This window comes from Cotesia glomerata, linkage group LG2 (genome assembly GCF_020080835.1).
Source record: "Cotesia glomerata isolate CgM1 linkage group LG2, MPM_Cglom_v2.3, whole genome shotgun sequence".
Classification (NCBI taxonomy): domain Eukaryota; kingdom Metazoa; phylum Arthropoda; class Insecta; order Hymenoptera; family Braconidae; genus Cotesia; species Cotesia glomerata.
In genome coordinates this window covers 26954383-26982343 of record NC_058159.1, presented here as the reverse complement: position 1 = coordinate 26982343, position 27961 = coordinate 26954383, and the positions used below count along the sequence as shown (strand labels likewise).

Here is a 27961-nt window from a genome sequence, read left to right as displayed (position 1 = left end):
TTGCGAGTGTTCGTCCAAAATTGCACACCTCGGGCATTTGAACGTCGCATTTATTTCGACGTCGCTGACTAGTCTTAGGAGGAAAATTTTCATGAACAATTTTATTGATATGTACGACAATTGCCGTAATTTTTTTTTTTTTTTTTTTTTTTTTTTTGTTAAATATAAACAAGTTTAGGGAATTCACTTCCTTTCGCCCCAACCAGCGCTGTTGTAGAACCAAGAGGAAGCGGTCTCGTCTCTTGTTTTGCTCCACGTGTTGTCCAAATTTCCAGCACCAGTGTCCTAAAAAAAAATATTGTCAGAAAATTGTTTTTTTTTAATAAAAAAAATTTTTTGTAATTTAACGGGGAACACCACTGTGATAATCGAAAAAAAATAGGTGATTTTCGGGAATTTTTTTGACAGGGAAAAAAGGGAATTTGGGGATCGGATTTTTTTTATTTTATTAAGGGTACATTCAAGATTATTACTCTAAATTTTCATTAAAAAATATTTAATTATTACGAAGTTATTAACGATCTCGTAGAGCACTAAAAAAAATTTCCCCCTCCATCTGAAAATAAAAACTCAAATTGCTTTTTAATTAATAAGGATGTAGTTATTGTTGCAGGTACGAAATTTAAAAAATTTTTATTTTAAAGATTTTTTTAGCCGGGTTAAAACAAAAAAAAAAACAGTAAGAATATTGAGAAAATTTTCAATCAGTCGCCATTTTTTTTTAAATTAAAATTTTCAAAATTCCTTAATAACTTTGTAATAATTAAATGTTTTTTAATAAAAATTTAGGGTAATAATCTTTAATATACCCTTAATAAAATAAAAAAATCCGATTCCCAAATTCCTTTATTTTTCCTGTCAAAAAAATTTTTTTCAATCGTCACAGTAGTGTTCCCCCTTAATAAAAAACTTACAACGACATTAAGTTGATGAGGAGCAGGCGAAAGGTAGTCCATATTTGAGTAATAGGAGGAATAATTTTGATAGCAAGGTTGCTGGGAGGCAGTTGTGGTCCAGGCAAGTCTCTGATGGTCCCCGGGGAATCCGCCGCTTTCCGTGATCGCTGGACTCCAGATACTGCTGCTGCTTCCTCCGCTGCTGTACACCGTCCCGCCCAACTGTGGATGTTAATTTATGTAACACGTGTTATACGCGTGTCTTTTTCATTATTTTTTACATTTTACATGTGGGGGTAGATAGTAGATGGTAGGGGTGGGTTATTGTTATCTTTGGTCCGTTTATTGTACATCGTATTGTGTTACCGTATTGTTTAACTTTCAATAGACTCTACCCGGGATTATTCATGACCGTGATTTGATATTTGGTATTTGATACGGGTTTTATGTGTCATGAGGGTGTCATAATTGTTAATAATATAATAATTCCTTTTTTTAATTATTTTTTAGAAGGGAGGTCGCTAAACTATCGAATAATTAATGTCGCTCAAGATTTATAAAATTTTAATATTATTTTAATTAAAAAAAAAAAATTAGATAAAAATTGAAAGTAACTCTTTACATTTTATTTAATTTTTAATAAAAAATTTTTATGAAAAATAAAAAAAGATTATAAAGTAAATCAATTTGTTCTTATATCTCGAATAAATATTTATTAATCATAAATTTGTTTTTCTAACTTTCATTTGATTCGTCTTTTAATCTATTTTTTCAGTTTGTTAATTAAATTTTAAAAAATAGAACAGATAGAAATCTGTCTGCTTATTTCTGTAAAATTATTTTTGTTAGTTGTAGGGTCTGCAGGAACCATTTGATAAAAAACGAACCCTTAACAGTCGGTAATAAATTGAGTTATCTTATCGACAAACTTACACTCGGCGGAGTTGTGCTCGCAGCGAACAGCAAGCCGGTGGTGCTACCTGCCGGCTTATATTGCGGTGAATCTCGTAAAAGAGCTGGAGAACTCGCAGCAGAGCCTCCTGTTCCTCCGCTTCTGCAAAAATAATCGAATTTAGAATGTTAAAATTGTAATTTTTGATAAAATTCAGTCATAAAATTTAATAATAATAATTGTTGGAATAAATTATTGAAGATAAGCATCAGAGTGTAGACAATTGTTTTATTCGCCTTGTAAATGATCCAACTTTGATTTAAGCAGTTAACTTGATACAGTTTAGACAAACAGATCGTATTAGCGTCGAGTTAAAATAAGATTTACTCAGCAGTAATTGCATGACTCTAACAGGTAGTCAATTCTAAGTAGAGATTATCTCAGACAAAGCTTGTGTATACAACCCAATATCCCGGACGAATTTTCATTGCTATTTTACTGTCTAAATTATATTCTTAAACTCACTTTTCTTCTTTTTTTATCTACTCCCTAAGTATAGAAACATTTAAATTAAAGACCCGATATGCGCGTTAAATACTTATGTTTGACTAGTAAGAAGAAATCAAGATAGTTGATGAGTAAGTCTGACTTTTCACTTAAATTATAAGTTAATTATTTTTTTTGCAATGTATTTTTAATAAATATTTTTCTTTGTATGCATTTATATTTTTTTTTTACAAAAATTAAAAAAACTTACAATGGCGTCGAAACAGGAACAGCAGCCGCAGGCGTTGGGGTGGTGGCTATCGAAGGACTTTTCCCAGCCGGCGGATTGCTTACGGGATTTCCCGAGGGTTTTTTCGACCTCGGCGCTTTCTCTTGCTGTTGTTGCTGCTGTTTCTGCTGCTGCCTGCATTTTGCTCGCCGATTTTTGAACCATACCTGGAAATTAAACAGTCCAATCTCCAATTATTGAGGAATGGAATTGGGAAACTAAAATAATTGCTCCAATCATCCCGGCTTGGGGTTGACGTGTTATTACATTACTCGATGGAAAATTTCATCACTGACAGTAAATTTTCAGCAATTTGTTTTTCGTCAGTGAATTTTATTTTATTTAGAGAGTAGTCGAGTAGTCAACCACTAGTTTGGTCTGTCAGGATGCACGGAAAAAAGCAAACTGTAATAAATAATAGTCGATTTATAATAAGTAATGATCAACTGCTAAAAATACCATTTCAAAAAGTAAAATCGTCATTTTACTATTCACTTTATAATATTTACAATTTAAACGTTACAATTTACTTTTTGCATGGAAGAAAATACTATTTCAAACAGTAATATTCGCTATGTAAATGCCTAAAATGTTAAAGTATAATAATTAATAATTCAGACTTGGATATTTATCATTTCGTACCTAAAAAATGGATCTTATGATATGTAAAAAATATAAAATAAAGTTAGGGGACGGACGGGCAAGACGGAGAGGGCGGGTAAAATGAATAATCGTTTTAAATCGCTGGTCGGTCGATAGAAACATTTTAGACAGCAATCTATCAATCTATTATGTAACTACACTTACCGTTATCGATAAAGCATTGGTTTTGCATACTTGTGGGAATTTTTTTTATAAATATTGAAATTTAGGAAAAAAAAAAAATTTTAAATCGTAAGTATACAGTACTTAGTTTAATGTTGTTAAGGACGATGCAGATTTGATTTTTTTTCTTCATATTCAGGACGCGGTTGATATTTTTGCGACGATTGTTTTGATTGAAATGTATTTTCCAATCAGTATTCGTTTTACGCGACCTGAGTATTCATTTTGCCCGCCCTGGTAGGGCAAAACGGATAATGTTGACTTTTTTAATTTCGAAGAAGAATTTCTTTGTTATTATTTTTATTTTACTTTAATTATAAACTTCAATTACCCAAAAAATTATTAGCCAAAGTTAAGAATGGATATGATTGTAATATATATTTGTTATTTCATTTTCAAATTAACATATCCGTTTTGCCCGTCCTTCCCCTAGTAAATTTCTAATACAAGCAACGTCAATATTTACAAAGTAAAATGGTAAATTTTAGACGCAACGCTAAAAATCAAACTGTAATTATTGACTTGCTTGGACTAGTAAGATGTATATTTTAAAAGTATAATTTTTACTGTTTCAAATGTTAAATTCTCCCAGAGTGAGACTCCCTTCTCTTTCATCTGAGTTCGCCTTCTCCTCATAATATGGACTATATACTGAAATGGCAATTTTTACTGTTTGAAACTGTAATTTTTTAAGATCAAAGAGTCGTTATTAACTATAGTGACAGCTACTAATCACTTATTTTGGATATTAAATTATAAATTGTGGCTTTTATACTTTCTACACTAAGTTCTGTAATATTTATATTTTTGCCACCCCGATGTCCGCTTTACTGTTTGAAACTATAAAAATTAACCGGAATCCGAGTGAATATTACAGTTTACTTTTCTCCGTGTGGAATTTATCATTAAAAATTGCATCAATAATTGATTATTTTAAATACAAGCTTTATATTTAAGAAAATAAATCTTGAACCAAAAAAATTTTTGTGAAAAATTTTTTTTTCTTCAATTGAATAGAAAATTTTTCTACTTAATTTAACAAAAAATAAGTGAGCCGATAATTATTATTATCGTTTAAGTAACAATCGTTCAAATAATTAGAAGCTCAAAAAAATAGTTAAATAAAAAAAATAATAACTAAAAGTTGAGAACGAAAATGTAAATGGGAGCCGCTGGGAAGCCCCGTGCGATCAATGTTAGACTACTGGCGAGCTTGGGTTTCTCTGCTCGGGATTTCATAGCACAGGGAAGAGAATTCACGAGTGTCGAGTAACCCGTGAAGTTGTCATACATCGTCTAAGTTAAAGTAACACTCTTCGACTTCTTCTCCTCCACCTCCACCTCCAGCGATCATTAAAATAGCCTCGAAAAAAATCTAAAGCAACAATAGAACAACAGACGACAGACAGGATAACAGAACACGACATAAATTAAACAAAGCAAATGCGCATATCCATTCGCTAGCGGCTACCGGTATTGAGAGCGAAGCTGAAATAACCTCGCGTCACTCGTACGTGCTGGAGATAAAGACCAGGTCACTGTAATTTATTTTCATCCCAGGTGTCCAACGGTAATTGCCGGTATCGGGGGGAAATCCGATGATCAGGGCGGAATATGCGGCGACACGTCGGCTACCGGGATACCCATTAGGGAGTCACTCATCATCATGCCCTACCTCATCTTTATTTTTATTTTTTATTTTTTATTCTTTAACTCGAATACTTTTGGGCGCTATTACCATCACACAGCTACCTCTAGGTCGTCGGTCCTCGCTCGTTAACAAACCGACAAGTCACTGAATTCTTACAAAGGTCAGAATATATTTACTTTGCTTTTCCCCATTTACATACTTGTTTACATTTTTTTACGGTCTACATTACTTATTTTTTTATGTTTTCAATGAAAATGCAGGCTCAATCTCTGAATATTGTGAAATTTGTTTTTTTTTTTTATTTTTCCGGGAAATAATAAAATGTCATTGATTGATTTGCTTGTTTTTTTTATCTGAAATTTTTAAATTCGTAAGGTTTTAAAAAATCTATTTTTTAGAGTTTGAATTTTAGTCTAAAATATTTAAAATAAAAATTTTTACTCCAAAATATTACTTCATTTTTTAAGCCTGAGGTCAAAAGTATAAATTTTATATACATATATTTTTTATTGAAAACTGAGATGATAAATAATAATTTTATCATGAAATTTATTAAAAATATTTTTGGCTAAAATTTTCTTTTTAGTTTAATTTTCTAATTGATTAAAAAACATCAAATGTTTTAAAATTATCTTTTTGATTCAAGAGTTCTTAATTTAAAGTATTATTACTTATTTTCGTTACTTTTATTGAAATTTATTCAAACCCAGAACATTTTTTTTTAGTTTAAGAATTTTTCTGCTTGAATAAAAATTTTAAAAATGATTTTTTGATTCAAAATTTTCACTCTTAGATCAAATCAATTTTTTTTTTTTTTCAATTTAAATGTTAGAATTTTAAAAAAGACTCTATATTTCAATGATTAGTTCCAAAAATTTATACAATTGAAAATTTCCTGACTTTTTAACAAAATTTTGATTACTTATTCAAAAAAAGCTATTGTAAAATAAAATGTGTTTACTAGCTCGCGTTACTCTAACATATATCGATTGATTGATTTATTTTGTATGAGTTCCAATTGTTAAACATGCGAGTTAACATTGTTAGAATGTAGAATGTAGGTGATAATGATAAAAATAAGAAATGTAACATAAAACTAAAAACAGACTATCTATAATTGAATAATTGAATTGAAGTTGGAGGGATTGAACTTTGAAGCATCAACATATTTTTCCAATTTTCAAAACAACTTCCAAACAAACTGGTATAAAAAATAGAGTTATTTTTTTTCAATATAAATTATTGAGGCTGGAATTTAGTGTCGCACGTGATATGAGCACGTGTACGGTGCGAGGACACGACGGGCGTCTAATTGAATTAAGTCGCGGTCGTACTGAGCAAACGATCGATGTCTCTAGTTACGTACTGTTCAGCATTATAGAAACGCGTGCCGACGGTCATCCGGCGCCCTCAAGAGCCCTAACATACAACAACATACCCGTCCACATCCGTCGCTATCGGCATCGCAATTCGCTCTTTCTTTATCTATATTGTATAATAGAATTCTGTTGGCGCTGGTGCTGCCGCTGTTTTATGTATATGTATACATATATAGAACTGTATATCCTCCCTCGATATTCGCTTCGGCTCCCATTACAACCGTAATCCGAGACAATGGAAATCTCTCGCTACTTTACACTCTCAATTCTATCATGAATAACTACTTATTTTCTATCTCACTGATTTTAATTGACTCTATCTATATGTAATGATAACTAGAGTATACAAATATATTATTATTATTTAGTAGAAAAATTTTTCAAATTTCATTTAATTAATAATTATTATTAATTTAATCATAAGAAAAAATTTTCGCAAATTATAATTTATAATTTTCTCAATATTTAAGGAATTTACTCAAAATTTACTGATAAACAAAATTTGAATTGAGATTAATAAAAATCTAAACCAAGTCACTTTTCTTGGCTTAAGTAAATTTTATTTGATTCAAAAATTTTTTCTCTTTATATAAGATCAAACTCTTAAAATCATATTTTTGAATCAAAAATTTTTATCTGAAATCTCAAATTAATTTTTTATCAGTGTAATTTTCTTGGTTCAAAATTTTTCATTCGAATATTAATTTAATTTTTTTTTATCATACACGGAGAGAAAAATATGGAAATCATTCCTATAATTTTAATTAAATGTTTTCCTATACCATTTTAGGAGCGATTACTTAAATTATGGGAACTGTACCCATAATTTTTGGGAAATGTTACTATAATTATGGGAATGGTTCCTATAATTATAGGAACGATACCTATAATTATAACTGTAATATCGCCATGATTCCCATAATACACAGGAATGGTTCCCATAATATATAGGAATAGTTTCTATAATATTATAGGAACCATTTCTATAATATTATAGGAACCATTCCTATAATATTATAGTGATGATGTCTAATGATATTGAGATATTTATCATTACAACTCAAGTTATTTGTGACTTCGATGACCACTTTGAAGCATTTGAAATTATTAGTAATTTCGATAATTTTGCTTGCTTCCCAATAACATCATTTGAAATATGTAAAATAAGCAATATTGTTCATATAAACAATAAAAGTTACATACCCAAAAGGTTGATTTAATAAGTATTCAACGTATGTATTGTAAATAAATAATTTCTTTTAAAAATAAAATTAAATTATAAAAATAAACAATGAATTTGGTTATCTACTTTGCTCTTCTAATTGTATAGTAAGAAAATATCCCTTTTATTAGAGAAACTTTAGAATTGCAACAATATTTTTCAATATTATCTAACACAATAATAACTGAGTTGGAATAAACAATTTAAGATTAAGTACACACGTGAATAAAAATTATGAAAAAGAAATGTTTTCATTCTAGTGAAAGATCAATTTTTATTGACAAAAAAAAATTTATTAGCAAAAAAATATATAATAATTACTTTATATTTTTGAAGTGATAGCTTCATTATTATGAACATAAACATTTTTCTATTATTATGTGCGTCATTCTCATAATATTATAGGAACCATTCCTTTAATAGTATAGGAACCATTCCTTTAATAGTATAGGAACCATTCCTTTAATAGTATAGGAACCATTCCTATAATATTATAGGAACCATTTCTTTAATAATATAGGGACCATTCCTGTAATATTATAGGAACCATTCCCATAATATATTGAAGCTATTCCATTATTGTATAGGAACGTTTCCAATAAACTATGGGTATGGTTCCCATAATGAGCATAGGATTGATATCTATAATGATCATTTTGTTATAGGAACCATTCCCATAATTTTTGGAAAGGTTCCTATAAATTTCTCTCCGTGTAGTATACAAAAGTTATGACAAAATTGATTTTGTTGAATTAACTTGGAAAAAAAAATAATCAAAATTTTTTTTAGTTCAAATAATAAATTTTAATAGATTCAAGAATTTTTCTCTTAAATCAAATTAATTTTTTTCGATACATTTTTCTAATAAATCCTTAATCTTTGCTATATGTTGATTATAATGATTCAATAAAAAATTTTTTTCTAAAGATAACTCTTACACTCATGAATAAATGTGAAGTGTAATAAATATTTATTACCTACTAACGTAAAGTATTAAATTTAAAATAAAATATTAGATATTCTATTACATAATGGTAATTACATTGAGATTTATTATTATTACCTGAACCCTTGACTCGGGTAAATTAATCTTCAACGCAACTTCCTCACGCATAAAAATATCCGGGTATCTTGTTTTAGAAAAAAGACCCTCTAAAATGTCCAATTGCGCTCGACTGAATGTCGTCCTTTCTCTTCTTTGTTTCCTCGGATTACCTGCAGTCAAATTCATGGTTAATTAATCATAAATCATAAATCATAAATCATTCGTTATATATTCAGTAAATTTTTTTATTTAAATAAAATATATAATAATATTAAAAAAGGTCACTCACAGTAATAGGACTCACCGGCAGGACTGCAACCGGGGTAACCAATGGTCCCGTGGAGAGCTTCTATTGGTGGCATTCCGAGCGCACCTACGTAGGGTGAAGACTTGAGTGCGCCGTAGGGCCCAGCCGCAGAAGCACCGAACCCCGCGGGCCCAAATAAGTCGCTCGCGGAGGTGGTTGAGCCCGTGAGGCTACCGAGGTCCGTGGCCCCAGCTCCCCCTCCACAGCCGGAAGCTCCACCGAGGCTGTTGGGCCACATCGCTGCCCACCAAGCCCGTGAAGCTCTCGCCTCCCTAGAGAGGCGTACTTCGCGATCGCGTCCCGAGACGTCGCTCTGAAAAAAAATTTTTATATTTTATTTTTTAAATTATGGAAAAATCTTGTTAAAAAAATTTTACTAAATAATTAATTTTTAAAAAAATTGATAGGTCAATTATTCGAATTTTTTAAATTACGCTCACGATTTTATTAATTTTTAAAAATTGAGATTACAAAATTAGCTTTTTTATTTCTTGTAATTAACTGATTTATTCATTCAATCAGCTTAGTGGTTTTTTAATAAATTTATTAATTAAAAATTTATTTATAAATTCTTAAGCTAATTTTTTCTACTAAAAATTTTAATTTTTATTACAAAATAAATAATTATACGGAAATTAAAAGACGTAGAATAATTTTTAAGTTTTTTCTTATTAAAAAAAAATTCCACATGTAGAATATTTAAAAAACTCTAATTGCAATTTTTTTTAAATATTTTTTTAATTCTTATTTAATTGATAAAGGAAAAAATTAAAATATTGATTTATTAAAAAATTACTAGCAATCTGGCAGTCACTATGTAACTGCCGTGACTTTTAAACTATAAATAAATAAAATTTTGCTTTATTAAATGATTTTTGTTAAATTGCACTGTACTTTCTTAACTATTGACATTTATAAAGATATAAGCTCATCCCAATATTACAATCATTAAGAGCTTTCATTTGAGTACCCATATACATTTTGACATATTTTCCATATATATATATATATATATATATATATATATATATATATATATATATATATATATATATATATATATATATATATATATATATGTCTTTAAAAATGTCAATAGTTCTCAAGATACAAAGTCATTTCTTTATGTATCTAGAGATAGAGAATTTTCGAATGCAGCCTAAATACTTATCACAATAAATTAACTATCGGTGAGAATATGAAACCTTGAAAAGGCACAAATTTAAGTCAAGACTTTTGCAATGAAACAAATTTAACTTAAAAAAACCGATTTTATCATATGACTATCCTGGACACAAAATTTTTTTTACTCTCTTAATAATATAGATTAAATCATAATATCACATTTTTTTTAATTTGTTCAACTTTTTTTCCTCTTAAGGAGATCCACGCGAAGTAGTCAAGTTTTTAAAACTTTCTGAAAATTTGTAAATTTAATCTACATAGCCTAACAATCAATAAAAAAATTTAAAAACAGTAGGTTTCCGGGATATTTAATGAAATAATTTAATGAAATAATTAGGTTTGAAAATAGTAATTTTTACATGTAGTTAAATGGAGGATCCACTAGATGTGTATTTAGTTAAGAATTTAATGCAATTAACGATTTAAAAAAAATTTTTTTTTCATTGAATTTGATAGAAAATTTAATAAGCTTCCGATTAAAACAATAAAAAAAAGTAGGTTTCCGAACGTTTTACGGAGATATTATATATTTTTTATGAGAAATCACAAGGAACTTCCGTTCTTTAAATTCTTGTATTTGACTTGGCAACACCGCTTGCGTAGTTACCCGGCGCATAAGTAACCGCGGTTTTTTAAATGCTAGAAAATCTTAGTCATTTTAGTTAGACAGTAAACATATTTTTTTTTTTTTTAAAGTAAGTTAAAAATACAAAGATACTTACAATTCAAAGTTAGAAATAATTTTATCGATGAGTAAAGAATATAATTTAATTAACAGGATTATATAAATAAAATTATAAATTTCTTTATAAAAAAATATACATTTGTATGCAATTTAAATATTAATTATTAATTAACAATACAAATTTTCAAACAAATAATGAAAAATGAGAACACAATTATTTTTTTTTTTTTTTCGCGCTCATCAAGTCTATTGACAATTGCCTTGATAGTTTTAATAAAACGTGTAGAAAATTTTCCAAAATGCGCTTGTAAATTATGCCGGTTTATCTGGGACATGTTTACAAATAAATAAACTTCAAGGTTAGGGAACTGTTGCGGTGTTGTCAAGTGTTTACTGGTAATTCAGAGTGCTATATTTTTTTTAGACAATTAAATAATTATTTAATGTTAATAATTATTTAATGCGTAAATTTTTCGGAAATTTCCGCAAAAATGTTATTAATTAATTTAAAAATTAATTTTAAGATGGATAACAAAAGTATTTCTACGCATTATTTTTTTTAGACATTCTTTACACTAGCAGGGTACTTGGATTTCCTTAAAAAAAAAAAAGTATGTTACTTTACACGGAAAAAAATTAATGCTTTAAATATTGTCAGCTATAATTATGACACTAACCATAACATAATTGAACTTAATAACATTCCAAGATCGTAACTATCATAAAAAAACGATAATAATTATTAACATTTAATTTTCTCCGTGGATTATTATTTTTTTTAATTGTATCAAACAAGCGATTAAAATGATTATTAAAATACATATATGTGTTGATATTCGATGAAGGATTTATCCGACAAGTGTAGAGTGATGATGCAGTGGATATAATCACAAGTCAAAATGTCAAGACTACAAAGCGAATAAATAACAATTTCAATTTATAATTACAATTGATAATTTATAAAAATCGGGTGTCGTGTACGTACAAGTATTTATGAGTGTTGACACGCCAGACGTTAATTAACCCGCGATTAAATATTGGATATTAAATATTTTAAAAATGTTAAGTCGGTAATCCAAAACATGTGCGTAGAACAATGAGGCCTGAGGAATGAGGAATGAGCCAGCTGCCAAGTGCCCCAGTTATTTTCAGTATATATATTAGTTTATAGCTATTAACTGATACTGTATATTATTAAATATAAAAATCTACTCGAGGGAAGATCTTATGTATTTTATACCAGATATTATAAATTATAAATTATAAATTATAAATTAGCGACGAAACAAAGGTGGGAAAGGACCGGGTTAATGTAACCCGAGAGGATAAGCCTTTAAACCAGAGAAACTTTTTACTTCTCATATTTTGGTCTTGGTCTTCAGTCTTTTTGGACAAGGCCCGAATCCGCCGTTTCATATTTGTTATATATATCTTTTTGGGCTCGAGTTCTCCCGCTCTTTTCGCTCAACCCAAACTGCCTTGTGTTTTATTATTATTATCTATATATAAACATAAAATATAAAATATATAAGTATGTAGGATGTAAGGATACGGGTATATTTGTCGAGGTATATAGATGTGAACGAAATATATACGTTGAGTTGAAAAGCTAAAGCGACCAAGAGTCGTGTTGCATCTACGGATTATCCGCAAGCGGTCGACGCAGCTGCCAACGACGTTTCTATGTTCCTTCTCCAGACGTATACATGTTGGATATATATTTTTTATATCATCTTATTTTTTTATCTCTGTTATTTATATCTACACGAAAACCTTTTTTTGCTTATTTATTGTCGAGAAAAATTGTCCTTTGATTTTGAAAATAGTTGGATAAATGACAATTTTTTTGGGTACACTGAGAGACAATTTTATTTAATAGTAATAAAATTTTATTACTATTTAATACAGTCAACGCTCTCTGTATTTGAATCACCCGTACAGGACCATTCTCTGTATTTGACTCGTCCTTGTCCATAAGAGCTGTGTAAAATCGTCAAATACAGAGGAAGAATGTGATCAAATACAGAGAGCGGTCAAATACAGAGAGGTCCAATACAGAGAGCGTCGACTGTAAAACGTTTATTTGGCTAATAAAGGGGAAGGGGAAGTAAACAAGTAAGTTAGGTTAGGATGTCTCGTTGAAAAATTGTTATGTTATTTATTTATTGAGATATTTATTAAAAGATTTTACTGTGAAAATATATTTGAATATATTATAATTAATTGATGAATATTAATTTTTTTTTTTTTTGAGATTAGATTTGTTTTAATGACTTAATATTTGTATAAATGACAGCAAATGAAAGCTACGCTCGTGGCTATTTTAATAAACATATATATTAGTATTTAAGAAAATTTTATTAAGTACTAATAACATTTTATTCATATGAAATATAATTTTATTAATATTAACTAAGTTTTCTTTTCAAGTCCAAATAAACTTTTTTATTACTATTAAATAAAATTGTCTCTAAGTGTATTTATAATATGATTTTTTATTTATCAAAATAAAAATTTTAATCTAAATATTCTAGTTCTAAAGCTTGAAGCTTCTTTAATTTAAACTAATGGTAAAATAATTAATTAAATTAAAATCGAAAAATTAAATGAAAAAATCACTTGTTAAATTACTATCCATCGAAAAATCGAATGCAATTATTAATCTGTTATTTTTCCATTAAAATTTCGAACTACTAAAACTCAGTATAATTATCGACTTTTTTAATAATTCACAATTGAATTTTTTGAATCAATATGTACTAAATACTCCAAAGCAAGGGTGAAATTTTCAAAATAATTTTGTTTTCATCTTCAGTAAATTTTTATGACACAAATTAGCAAACACTAGTCGGCTGCCGAATTTCAAAACACAGTAACTGACAATTTTAAGATTTTTAAAAATTTTTCTTATTAATAAAAAATTTGATTTATGAATAGAAAATACTTGAGTATAAATATTTTTAAGAAAAAATACTTGAAATTAAGGTCTAAAAATTATAAGAAATGCAGCAGTACTAAAAAAAATCAAGTATAAAAATTTTGCAGTTAGTGTGTTTTAAAATTGGGCAGCCGTAGTGTCAATTGACAATATTTTTATTTTTCTTTAAAAATAAACTAGGTATAAAAATTTATTTTTAAAAAATTGCATTTATAATTTTTTAAAACTTCTTTAAATGAAATTTTTAAAATAAATTTTTCTTATGACATTAAAGTTAGCAATCACTTGTCTATTTTTTAATGTTTTTAATAAATAAATTAGCTCCGAAAAATTATTTCCGAAAAATTGCACTTTTTATTTATTCAATTTTTTAAATGTCAATTTTTTTTCTCGTTTTTTCTGACATAATTTATTTTTTAAAATGATGAAATATCTACTAAATTAATTTTCATATTTTTCTTACTATAATTTATTTATTAAAAAAAATTCTAAAAATTATAAGATGTCTCAATTTTAGTATCATACTTTTTTTTGTCTTCTACATCAATATACCATCAGAGCTTTAAATATTTCAATAAATTCTTTGATAAAAACACATTACACACAAAAAACATAAAAGTGAAGTAATAAAGCATTGTTTCGCCCTCACATTCATCCACTTGCGGATTTGTATGTTCATTTGTAAGATATTGAAAAGTGAAGAAGGCGCTTCTCGCGCTTCGCTTAACTTACAAGTACTTTTCTTCACTCCCGCTTCATATGATATATTGTTATCATTATTATTGTTATTACACATGAGCGTTCATTTCATGGCGGAAAGTCTTCAGTATTTTGCACTCGGACAATCCTTTAGAGCTTGAAGGTGTATCAAGGCAATCTAGGATCGAGTATAAGAACAATTAAAGGGTGGAAAGTGTGTAATGCATGCATGGATAGTCACAAAGACTGATTTAGTGGGCAATGAATTGTTGAAGGAAAATAACAAGGAAGGAATCAATTGCAGTGACGCCTTTCTGCAAACACTTTGTGTTACCAATATATCGACCACTGGCAGTCCTAATGACTGTCAAATCCCTATTATTAGTTATATCGGGTACCAGAGAGATAGACAAGCTGGGTAGACTAATGTGCTGCTGGGGCTTACAGCAGTGTATATATTGGCGACTGGATTCACTTCAATGAAGGGCTGAAAATGTCCCTCGGGGTCCAGGTTGACGTACAGTCTCGAGGAGTTCGAGATATCTTGTGCGTGTGTGTTGTAATGGGTGAACAGTCCAACATGACGAATTCGATTTGTCGAGTCGGTGACTTTATCGATAATGTTACAGTCTACTTGAAAGATATCCCGGATAGAAGGGATTTAGCTCGTGAATTACTTTATAGAAAATACTTATTTTATCATATTAGACTGTCTTAAGTCTTATTATTATTAATAAAATATGTTTGTATGACAGAAATACGAAAGAAAAATTAACTTGACTTAAGGGGAAAATTTTTAAACAAAAAAATCATTTTCCAAAGCTTCATTGTCTTGAATTAAAATAAAAAATTCTTGAATTAAATTGAATTAATTTAATCCGAAAAAAATTTTGTAGATCAAGAACTTTTAGAACTTTTCTATTGTATTAAAATTTTCTAACCCCGGAAATAAAAATTTCTGATGTGGTTTTATCACGAAAATTAAAGGGGCAAAACGAAAATTAATTATTAATTAATTAACCATATCTGGCTTTAAATTGCATAATATGTCTTGATATGACTTGACATCCCCCATGAAAAAAAAATATATGTCGAAATACATAAAAAATATATTTTAAATATATTAAAAATCTATAAATATATATAAATTATGTATAGTAAATATATTTTTAATAACTAACTTTTGGCCGATTTTCATATATATTTTATATATTTCAAATATATTTTAGATATATTCAAAATATATTTTTTTTATATTTTTAACTATGTATTTTTTATGTATTTTAAGATATATCTTAAATATATCTCAAATATGTTTAAAATATATATGAAAATCGGCCAAAAGTTAGTTATTAAAAATATATTTTCTGTACATATTTTTAATATATTTATATATTTTTTATAGATTTTTAATATATTTAAAGTATATTTTTTTATATATTTCGAAATATATTTTTTTTTCATGGGGGATGCCCGTATCAGGTCTGATAAGAACATGTACATAATTTTTTTATCAAAATTAGTGCTTAACATATTCAACAGAGGGCGCATAGTGGCTCAATTTTCTCCTTATAAGAGAGTTAAATCTTAAAGTATTTAGTTAAAAAATAAAAATCATTTTTGTAATTTTTCTAAGAAGCTTATCTGATATTTATATTTAGTTTAATCAACTACTAAACCACTTTTTGTTTAATAAGAAAGTTAATTGACATACTGACTTCTAGAAAAAATAAAAAAAAATGGCATGATGTGGCCAGAATGTCAATATTTTCATCCATAGAAAAAAAATTGAACTTATATTGACTCAAAAAAAAAATATCGAACCAAAAAAGTCATTTCAAATAATTTGAACTGGGATGATTAAATGAAAAATAAAAAAAAGTTATTGAAGGTTTAGGTAGTTCTTGTCCACCCTCGCCTTGAGAGACCGCAAGATCCAATAGGGCCATCGTACAACCCTACAAGTACCTCAGGCTCTTGTCGAACAATACTCTTGTGTGCAAACACTCGTGGAAACAATGCGGCGCGACATTAGTGTCCTAGCTTTTCGTTTATATGGTACATATTCGATAGACTGTTAGACTGTTCTATTATAAAGCTCGATCTATTCACCATTTTTCTCTCTTTCCTCTTCTTCTTTTCTCTTTGTCTCTCTCCTCAATCTCCGGCCGTTTGGTCACTTACTCCGCAATCGAGACACAGACACTTTTATTCATGTCGCTGAAAAGTTAACGACAATCCTCTTATCCTTATAATATAATATAATATAATAATGTAATTTATAAGTTATAAGTTATAAACTTTTACTTTTTATTATATAGCTACTAGTGCTGTATAGTTTCTAGTTATTAATTTCTTAATACCTAAATTAATTATTTAATTATCTTCTAAAGTTTTTTCTCATCGTTTGATGCCTCGATCAGCTCAAGTTTTTCATTATTAAAATCCGTTTATTTTTTAAATTAACTTAAATCTTACACTGATAAAAATTAACTTGATTTAAGAGAAAAAATTTTAAGCAATAAATTTTTCTTCATTTAAATTTCGAAAAATTCAAATTTTTTTTTTTTTATTAAAAATTGAAATTCTTCAAAATGATCTTCGTGCAAAAACCAAAAAAGCCATTTTGGAAAGTTTAAGATGTTAGTAAATACAAATTGACTTAGTAGGTGATGAAATTAAAAATTATTAATAAATAAGCTCCTAAGGAGAATAAAAAAAATGTTTACTTCAATACTTAAGGCTTTAAAATTAACTCTCTTATATTGAGACCATTTAGCGATCATACACCCTCTGTTGGATAATTTCAACACTACTTTTGATCAAAAAATTATTTATGGACATTTCAAGCTAAATATGGTTTAATATAGCTGCATAAAAAATTTTTTTCACTGTTGAATTTGTGAAAATTGAAATTACTGATTAATCCCAGAAATTACTAGTCTTATACAAAATTAAAGTAATAAATTTATACTAAAAATTCTTCCAAATTTAAACCATCAGAATTATTTGTTACATTTACGAGCCGATACCCTCATGATCGAATCGAATAAAATTCTGGCAAAAAAGATTTATATAAAAGCAAAAGCAGAGCTTAAGGTACAAGACAGCAAAGACTTTACTAGTCTCTCCTGGGTTCATTCAATGCAACTTAACCTGCGTCTCGTTGTTGCGGGCTCATTGAGCGTAAAACTTAATTCCCGTGGAAATTTCGAAGAGCTAAAGCCCAACAGATTCATCCATCGAGCATAGTATGTAGTTATAACTCCGACTAGTTTTTATTTTTTATTTGTTATTTGTTACATTATTATTACTTTTCTTCCCCGCGATTTCGTGACCTTTCACCAAATTTTTTTTTCCGACCTTTTAAAAGATTTTTTTTCCGGCCACCCCCTTGCCAGGGACGAGAATCCCTCGAGGTTTTGTTCGTAGTTTAAGATGATGACAACTCCGATGAGTCTGGGCTTGAACTTATATATTATATTTTATATATTTTTCTTTTAAGGAGTGCAGAGAAAAAAAATATTCAAGTTTGGGTGGGCATGTCAGTTTCTGGTTGACTCCCTTCATAATCTTCCGCTAGTTTTAGCTTGTGTGTGTGTATGATTTTGTGTCGTGTCGCTGTCATTATATGATGTACATCATGTAGTGTACTATATATGTATGTACACAAAAAGTATCTTCTTCTCAGCTAGATGCTCGAGCAGCAAGAGTTTCTTTTCTGCACTCTTTTTTCTCTTGAAGGCGCATTCACACGTGATAAGATCTTTCTTGAGAGCAAATGGAAGCTCGTCTCTCGTCGTTAGAAAATGACAATAACCGCGACCTTAATTCCGAAAGTATTACGTATTATCGTCATAAGATTTTTCTCTCACACATTTTTACTTTTTTTGTTTATTTATTTAATAATTTTTGGTCGAAGATAATTAAAATTTTAATTTTTTTGGACAAAAATTCAACTAAGTAAAATTTAATAAAACTAATGAAAATTTCTTAATGATAGAACAATTTTTTGATTAAAAAAAAAAAACAAAAAAATTAGTTTAACTATCACCTTTTTTTTGGCTTGAAAATTTGACGAGTTAATATTTCTAACTTCCCGCTACGAAAATCGAAGATTTTCAAAAATCGGGAAGTTATTGTTTTCACCCCGTTTTGCAAAAATCGAGTTTTCATCAGATCTCGACGTTTGAAGGTCACAGGAAGCTTCCCTGACTATCCCCGCGAGGTTGTCACGGTGAAGTTGTCACGGGTCTGTATGTATGTGTGTGTGTGTGTGTGTGTGAATATTATTTGGACCGATTCAGATCAATAGATTTTGAGAAATCTTCAAAAAACTGAAAAAAAAAATTTTTTTAAATGTGGTTTTTTTGGAATTACTTTTAAACGGCTTAATATTTCAATTCCAAAAATTAATCAGCTCTTAACCTCAAAAAACCACGTCGATCTCCACCAGTCCGGTCAAAATCGGTTGATTCATTCGAGAGATATCGTGAACGAAAGAAAACCAAAAAAAGTGTTTTTTTGGAATAACTCCAAATCTCCTAGCGCGATCAATTCAAAATTTGAGATTCTTTGTGAGGCTTAAAAAACTGTGTCGAATGCTGCCAACCGCGTGAAAATCGGTTTATTCATTCAAAAGTTATTGCGGTTTAAAAATTCAAAAAATAGTGTCTTATCAAATCTCTATCAGACTTTTGAGCTCGAAGAGCTTTAAAGGATAGGAAAGCAATCTCTTTGAGCTCGGAGAGCTCAAAATAACCCATAAATTGTATTTTTGAGCTCGAAGAGCTCAAAAACGTCATTGGTGCAATTTTAAGCGCCTAAGTATGAAATTAGCGGGAAGTTGCAGGGATGGCCTTCAGGGTCAACTGTTTTCCTAATTTTTTTTTGATCGATTTATGTATTATTTTGAGCTCTCCGAGCTTGGAGAGATAGCTTTTCTATGCTTCTTTGAGCTCAAAAGTCTAAAAATTATACTATCTCATCAAAAACGATCCGAAAAGAAATGTTATGTGAACTTATGCAAAATTATGTAAAGTTATGTGAAGTTATGTGGAAAAAACACTTGAACGAATTGATTGAAATTATGTGAAATTATGTGAAGTTATGTGCAGGAAACACTTTTCGGTTTTCTTTCGTTCATGATTTCTCTTGAAAGAATCGACTGAAATTATGTGAAATTATGTGAAATTATGTGAAATTATGTTGAACTATTTTTTAATATTATTCATGTAAAAATAAAAAATTTAGAAAAAATTATTTAAAAAATCAATTTTTCCTTTCGAATATTTTCTTTCATTAAAAAATTAACATTATAATATACATTTAATTGTTTTTTAAGTAGGAAAAATTTTAATTATCTTTGCGCTCAGATTTTTCAAAAATTATTCTATTTATACTTTGATAAACTTTACACGGAAAAAAGTAAACAGTCATAAATAACAGTCGATTTATAATAAGTAATGATCAACTGCCAAAAATTACCATTTCAAACAGTAAAATCGTGATTTTACTATTCACTTTATAATATTTACCATTTAAACGTTACAATTTACTCTTTACATGGAAGAAAATACTATTTCAAACAGTAATACTCGCTATGTAAATGTCTAAAATGTTAAAGTATAATAATTAAGAATTCAGACTTTGATATTTATCATTTCATACCTAAAAAATGATCTCATAATATGTAAAAAGTATAAAATAAAGTTAGTAAATTTCTAATACAAGCAACGTCAATATTTACCAAGTAAAATGGTAAATTTTAAACGCAACGCTAAAAATCAAACTGTAATTATTGACTTGTTCGGACTGATAAAATGTATATTTTAAAAGTATAATTTTTACTGTTTCAAATGTTAAATTCTCCCAGAGTGAGACCCCCTTCTCTTTCATCTGAGTTCGCCTTCTCCTCATAATATGAACTATATATTGAAATGGCAATTTTTACTGTTTGAAACTGTAATTTTTTAAGATGAAAGAGTCGTTATTTACTATAGTGACAGCTACTAATCACTTATTTTGGATATTAAATTATAAAATTTGGCTTTTATACTTTCTACATTAAGTTCTGTAATATTTATATTTTTGGCACCCCGATGTCCGCTTTACTGTTTGAAACTATAAAAATTAACCGGAATCCGAGTGAATATTACAGTTTACTTATTTTCGTGTAAAAGAAATACCTAATCGCTCAATCATTAAGCAAAAATTTTTAAATTTGAATTTTTCGGTTAAAACTTTTTTTATTGACTCGTTAATTTCTTTATCGATTTATTTTTCAGATTTGTTAATGACTAAATAGACAATTTTGCCATCTGAAAATACAATTTGTTTATCCAAAAAATGAATAGTTGTATCTAAAATAATTAAAGTGAAAACGTATCCATACATTTTTATTATGATGTTTGGAGTGACGTCCTAAGTGAATGAAGAATAAAAGGGCAGAGTAATGAAAGTCAAGCTAGGTCTAGACCTTATCAACACGAAGGAAAGAAATAGAACATATAAAATAGGACATAGGACATAGGAGGATCTCGCGTGTGCCGTCAGAGAGCAAGCAGCGAAGCTAGATAGAGCATACTACCATACCAAGGAGATTATCGTAAGCAGATTATTTCCATGAAAATCCTGCTGCCCGAGTCTCGTCACACTCAGCCAAACATCCACATTCCCGGTATATAACACATATATGTAAATGTAAATGTATAGATAGGATAGGAGTAGTATAGACTTAAAACTTCATCCGACGAGAGTCTAGACAACACACTCGTAACAGTTACTCCGACTCATCAACTTAAAACATACACCAGCAACTCGCTGGAGGCCGTGTGTTTTCAAACTGCTGATCGCCATCAACCTCACTTTGTACTTTGACTCCTCGGACTGCTGTTTTGCTTTCAGCAATGTAAACCTTTCGCACTTTGATCGTCGTCACAGATTTTTTTTTTAATCTTTTTTTTTAAAATTTATCATGATGATTGATGGTATTGTAAATGTGATAATTTAATAAAAGGTGAAAATAAATGCGAATAAATAATGTCGATAAAGTTTAATGACAGCTTGAATATTGAATACGATTGATATAGCGGTTGGTACCAACGCCATTGGTCATAAACCACAAACTGAAAGCTCTTTGTCTCCGTTCCCAGGAGAGATATATTCACTGTTGGATAACCGCTTTATGTGATTTACACCGCGAATATTTGATTGTACATCCGTCAATTATTTCAATAATTTATTAATTCATGTCTGTTTATTTTTTATTCGATAATATTAATTATATTTTGTGGAGGTTCGTTTACAGTATTATACATGTATTTTATTTTCATTGTTGGGAGGTATTGATGGATAATGTAATGTAACGTGCTTTATATGTTTTTGAAAAGCTTGTATTATAATTGTTAATTATAATGGAATTAAGAGATATTTGATCATTTTTTTTAACAAATAACTTGCGACGAAAACAATTGCACACACTAAAAAAAATTAACTTGATTCGAGAGAAAAATTCTTGAACCAAGAAAATAATTTTGAAGAGGGTAATTGTCTTGAATCAAGACAAAAAATTATGGAATCAAGTAAAATTTCCTTAAATCTAGAAAAATTTATTAGTTCAAGAATTTTTTTACTTAAATCAAGAAGATTAAGTTCTGAAAAAAATTATATACTTGATTCAAGAACATTTTTTTTTCTGTGCATGTAAGAGTTTAAAAAAAATGTTTTAAATATAGTTATGCAATTAATTTTTTTGTCATATATATAAAATTCAAAAATAGCTGATTAGTTTCATAAATTGTGCGTATTTTTATAATAAAATTTTCCCGCAATTAAATTGTTAAACTAATAAAAAAATTAATTTGTTCCAAAAGTGATCATTTTGAACCAAAATAAAGCTTTGAAGAGATTCATCATTTTGAATCAAGCTGAAAAATTCTTTGATCCTGTAAAATTTACATAAATTAAAAAAATTTTGTAGTTCTAAAATTTTTTCGCTTGATTCAAAATAATCAAACATTTTAAAAATTTATTTTTCATTCAAAATTTTTACTTTTGAGTTAAATTAATTTTTTTATGAGTGAAAATGTTTAATTTTTATAGAAAATTCTTCACATTTCCATAGTTAGTTTGAAAAAATCCACAATTTAAAATTTTCGAATGTGAAAAAAAAAAGTTTTAATCAGAATTTTGATAAAAAAATGTTCATAAAAATACCAAAAAATTGTAGAATAAAAATTTGTATACTAAAAAAAGTTTCATTTTTTTTGTCATAGTAAATTTCCGTAATTTTCTCCGAAATAAATATTTAAAATTAAAATAATTTTATTAACAATCTAAAAAAAAATTCTCAATAAATTTTTCAAAAAGAATCAAGAGAATATTTTTTAAAAAGTGATCCACGAAATTAAAAATATCTAAAAATGTAAAAAATCATCACCAAATAACGTCAAACAAAAAAAATCTCACCAAAAATTTTTCTTGATACACAATGATTTCTTTCTTGGGAAAATAATCCAAATTCAGCCTCTACGCGAGCAACTATCGCGAACATTCACCTCGAAAGTTTACCATAAATAAATAAATAAAATAAAATACAAATCACTCCACCGTAAATCCACAAAATGTCAGTAGCAAAAGCATCCCCGAACTTTATCAAAGGTTTAATTAATACCAATGCATCAAATAAAATCACTGAGTTAATTAATCACTAAAACCTGTAAACTGCAGTGCTACTAATTATTGTCACTGTAACATTCATTAACAAACGAATAAATCCGCATCCACAAACTGAATTTGGTAATAAATTAACAATTCATCCCGACAAGAAATGCGTACAAGTTGAATGACGATGATGAACAGGCGTAAGTGTAATTGTAAGTGTGAGTGCTACAAGAATAATAAGAATAAGAATAAAACGAAGATGAGGATGAATAAGAAGAAGACGAAGATAAACATAGAAGAATATACCCGGATCGTAGCTCTGGTCTATTATATAAAGAAGGCGTAGGAGAGTCGAGCCGAACTTTTCGCAACAACTTTGATTATTACTCTCTCTTTCCTCTCTTCTCTTCTTTACCCGCGAGTATCACTCCACCCTCTCTATCGGTTTTCACGGTGCCTCTTTGTCGAACTTCTATCACCCTTACCACTCGTTCTTTATCCCGGTTCGCGTTCCGCGGTCGGGATTCGGCGTCCTCACTCACTCGCGCTCGACGCACATTCGGGACGCCGTTGGAAGTGTGTAACGCGGGGAATACGGTCAGCCGCTGTACGTCACGGGCAACCAGCGGTAGCTTCACGGTTGCGTGGCGGCCGTTCCTGCAACAAACGGCGGCACCCGGCAATACCAACACACCCGCGAGTTTAGATGTGGGCGGGGCCTCTGAAGCTCGGGCGTTTCCATTGATCGATGGAAAAGGAGTGGGGACCCAATGGCTGTGCGAGCTTTCGCGCATGCGCAGTTTAGAGACGCAATAAAATAGCGAACGAATAGAGAATGGGAAGAGAAGAGTAGTTTATTGCACACATATGCATACCATCAACTATCGTGTTTGTCGTTTTCTTTCTTTGGTGACATGTATATGTATGAGTGTGTCAGTGTATGTAGCAACGCTGCCTTGAATTATCTATATGCAATGAATATGTGTACTCTGCACAGAGGTACAACAGCAAGGCACAAAGATGAGATGACAAATGCAGATGATGAATTTTGTTGTACTAGTGCAAGCCCGTACTCGCACTCAGATCCGGTTTTCGAAATGGAAACTCATTAACTCTTCTTTTATTGTTCGGAATTTTAGTCTAGTTGTAAGTAATGAACAAAAAAATTTAACTTGATTTAAGAGAAAGATTTTTGGACCAAAAATTATTTTCAAAAGTTTTATTGATATGAATCAAGACAGAGAATTTTCGAATCATGTAAAATTTACTTGCATCGAGAAAAATTTATCAATTCAAGAATTTTTTTGCTTAAATTGCTTAAATTTTTTTTTTTTAATGGTACAGTGTACAAAATCCGTAATTTATTGAAAATAAGGAACTCTGCATATTGAGAACACTGATAAAAAAATTAACTTGACTTAAGAGCCAAAATCTTGAACCAAGAATATCAAATTAAAGAAAATGATTTTCTTGAGCCAAGACAATAAATTCTTGAAACAAGAAAATTATCTTAGACCAAGAATAATTTCATAACTCAAGACTTTGTTCTCTTGACTCAAGAAAATCATTTTCTTTAATATGATATTCTTGGTTCAAGATTTTGACTCAAGTTAATTTTTTTATCAGTGAAGAAATACTCACTAATCTATACACAGAAAAAAAATGTTCTTGAATCAAGTATATAATTTTGAAGAACTTAATATTCTTGATTTGAATAGAAAAATTATTGATTTAAGGACTTTTTTTTTAATTTAAGGAAATTTTCCTTAATTCAAGAATTTTTCGTCTTGATTCAATACAATTACCCTTTTCAAAATTATATTCTTGGTTCAAGAATTTTTCTCTTCAATCAAGTTAATTTTTTTTTTAGTGTAAATATTATAAGAATTTCTTCCGAGCAACAATATATAAATTTTTAACTTCTATAAATTTTTTCGTTCGAAGATTACAGTCAAATGTTAATCTCTTCATTCGAGAACAATTTAAAATAGACATCCAATAATTATTCTGTTACTCAAAATACGTTACTAAAAATGAAAAATTATAATTACATGATTTTTCGACTTAAATACTAATGAATTCAATTAAAATTGAAATAAATTCAAATGTACAAATAGATCAATTTTTAAATGATACTTAATTACTCGATCTATTGCTTTGCTACTGAAAACTTCGGATTATTTTCGCTATCTATCGATCGATAAACTAACCACTCGATAATTTTTATATGATAAATTTTTTTGCCTTGTATTTTCTATTCCTGTAAGTGTAAGTTTAAATTTTCTTTCTATTTTGTAAAAAAATGACTTCCAAAGATTAAAAAAAAAATATTTTTACCCCCTCTACATCCACAATAAAAAACAAAATGATTAAACCAATAAGAAAGTTGTATTTACGATAGTAATTTATAATTACCATCGAAAATTAAAGTAAATAATAATTAATGAAGATTATTATGGTAAAATGTAAATAAAGTCCGAAAATTGACACCAAAGACAGTCGCGAAATAAACACAGCAGAATACAACAACGCGAAAGGTAAAGTAAAGCCCAAGGGCGGGAATAAATACAGCATGTAATAGACGGCGAAGCTCGGACATAATAAAATAATGAAATTAATCGTAGATTTAAATATCAGCGATCTCTCACATCCGTGGACGCGGGATACACACATGGCCCATAAAATGCATTTCTACCGAACTTCCAGTAGGTGTAGTGAATAGCCACTACACTCTTTGGTGGCAAAGCGGTGTACACACTCAGTGTTTTGTGTATATAGCCACAACATAGCAATTTAACTTGCTCACGTGCGAGCGGTTAATGCTCTTACAGGATTTCGAAAAGATCAGCCCGTATTACTATACTATTAGCGTAGCTAAAACCGGCTTGCTTTCATAAACCTGCACCAAAGTGACGCCACTTTAACCCCGTGGTATGCCCATTCATAAATTCTCGGCCAATTTACTCCCACTTCAATCCATAATATACATTTAATGTATACCTTTAATACCGATACCGATACTGATACCAATACCGATAGCATTATGAATTATACATATATTTTCGCTTCTCACTCTTAAATGGATGTGTGTCACTTATCTATCTAACTTCTACATATTCAACATACACTAATTGATATTAATCAAAGTAATTTTTGACATTTACTTATTATTAATAAGCCATTCATCCATTTTAGGTAATTTATTGTCTCTCTCACCGATAAAAAAATAATTTACTATAATTTATAGTAAAAATTGGTTTAGTAGTTGATTAAGCCAAAGATCAATGTCAGATAAGGTCCTTAAGGTTGTTCGGACACTAATGCACTTTTGAAGATCGGAAGCTAATTTTTTGATATGTTAGGATGACACGCAAAATCGTAAAGCGTTCCACATTTTTACAAATATAAATAATGCTGTGAAGCGGGAAAGAATAGGAGTTACGGTAATTATTACGTGAAGCGTTCCACATTCACCCCTATAAATTGCTATCTCATAAGTCTAAATTAATTTTTTGTAATAAATCTGACGTAGGGTTATCGTTTAATAAATTATTAAGAAATAGAAATTTATCATGTAGCCTATAGAGACTATTGGCGAATCGCACATATATCGATTTATATGACTGCCTCATAGGATGATTAAAAAACAAAAAACTTCTATTTCAATCAATCAACTTTTGTAGAATACGTTAAAAATAAAATGAAAATTTTCTGACGAAGGCTTTTAAAGATATTTTAATGCAAAAGGTAAAAAATTCACGAAAATATCGGTCTGACGTACTTAAAACTTAATAAACCACGTGATTCAGCGCAGTTTGGCAACGTTGCACATAATAGAACACGCCAATTTTTAATTTTAATAATTCCTGTGTATTTTTATGGGTTATGTTTGTCAACTCAACACTACACAGCGAGATAAATATAAACAGCTGTTAAGCGCGATGTTGCCAAGTTCAAGTTTTGTGAAAAAATACTTAAGTCAAACATTGACTATTTATTGTTTTTGTTAATTAAATTATTTAATTAATCTAATTAATAATAATGTTAGGTAACGGTAAAATTATAATAATGAATTTTCATATTCAAATTTTTAATTTTAATAAATAATAAATTTAAATTCTATTATGACTTACGGGGTACTGTCCGTGCAACCTTAAGAGTGTAAAAAAAATATTTTTATTTTAGAGTTAAATACCTCAAAATTAATTCTCTTGTTGCGAGAAGATTCATTGATTATGCGCCACCTGTTGGAGATTTTTGAAACTAACTTTGGCTGAAGAATTTATTTATGGACAAATATGACTTTGTCAGGCCTGATGTTGACAATTAAATTATATAAAAATTACAGAAGTTCATATCTTGATACAAGAGAGGAAAAATTTCAAATTAAAAAAATTATTTTAGACAATTTAAATGTTTTGAATGAATGAAAATTTTTTAAATGATCAAGTAAAATTAAGTTGAGTCAAAAAAAATTTTTGCTCTAATAATTATAACAATAATAGTAATAATCAAATAAAAAATAATACAACCTAATATAAATATTTCATTGACTTTCAGACGACTTACATAAAAGTTTGATAAGCGGCTTGCATCACTTTCAAATCTATTCTTGCCAATGAGCTGCGAGCAGACACGAGCTGCGAGTTACTGTACTTGATGATATCAATATATAAGTCCATAGTTGGTAAACTTGTGATGTGAACGAAGAACGATGAAAAATATATCAAAATGTAGAAGACGATGAAAATGAAAAGCAGGAGGTACTTGAAGTATACGTTCGCCATACACATGTACT

General features: G+C 29.0%; 1 protein-coding gene across 4 annotated transcripts; it reads right to left on the bottom strand.

The window, feature by feature from the left end:
* Nucleotides 1–114: 114 nt before the first annotated feature.
* LOC123259707 (homeobox protein OTX2-A-like) lies at nucleotides 115–27961 on the bottom strand. 4 transcript variants are annotated; one of them, XM_044720364.1, is made up of 8 exons: nucleotides 23470–23779; nucleotides 22969–23388; nucleotides 8975–9305; nucleotides 8704–8855; nucleotides 2546–2730; nucleotides 1830–1950; nucleotides 915–1118; nucleotides 115–285 (listed from the first exon to the last, which is right to left on the bottom strand). In XM_044720364.1, exons 3-8 carry the CDS (start codon nucleotides 9228–9230, stop codon nucleotides 184–186), a joined length of 1020 nt encoding a protein of 339 aa, XP_044576299.1. In that variant the 5' UTR covers nucleotides 9231–9305; nucleotides 22969–23388; nucleotides 23470–23779; the 3' UTR covers nucleotides 115–183. The 4 variants fall into 4 exon arrangements, with proteins under 4 accessions (XP_044576299.1, XP_044576300.1, XP_044576301.1 ...); XM_044720365.1 differs by lacking the exons at nucleotides 22969–23388; nucleotides 23470–23779 and adding an exon at nucleotides 27733–27961; XM_044720366.1 differs by having other exon boundaries at nucleotides 8990–9305; nucleotides 22969–23787.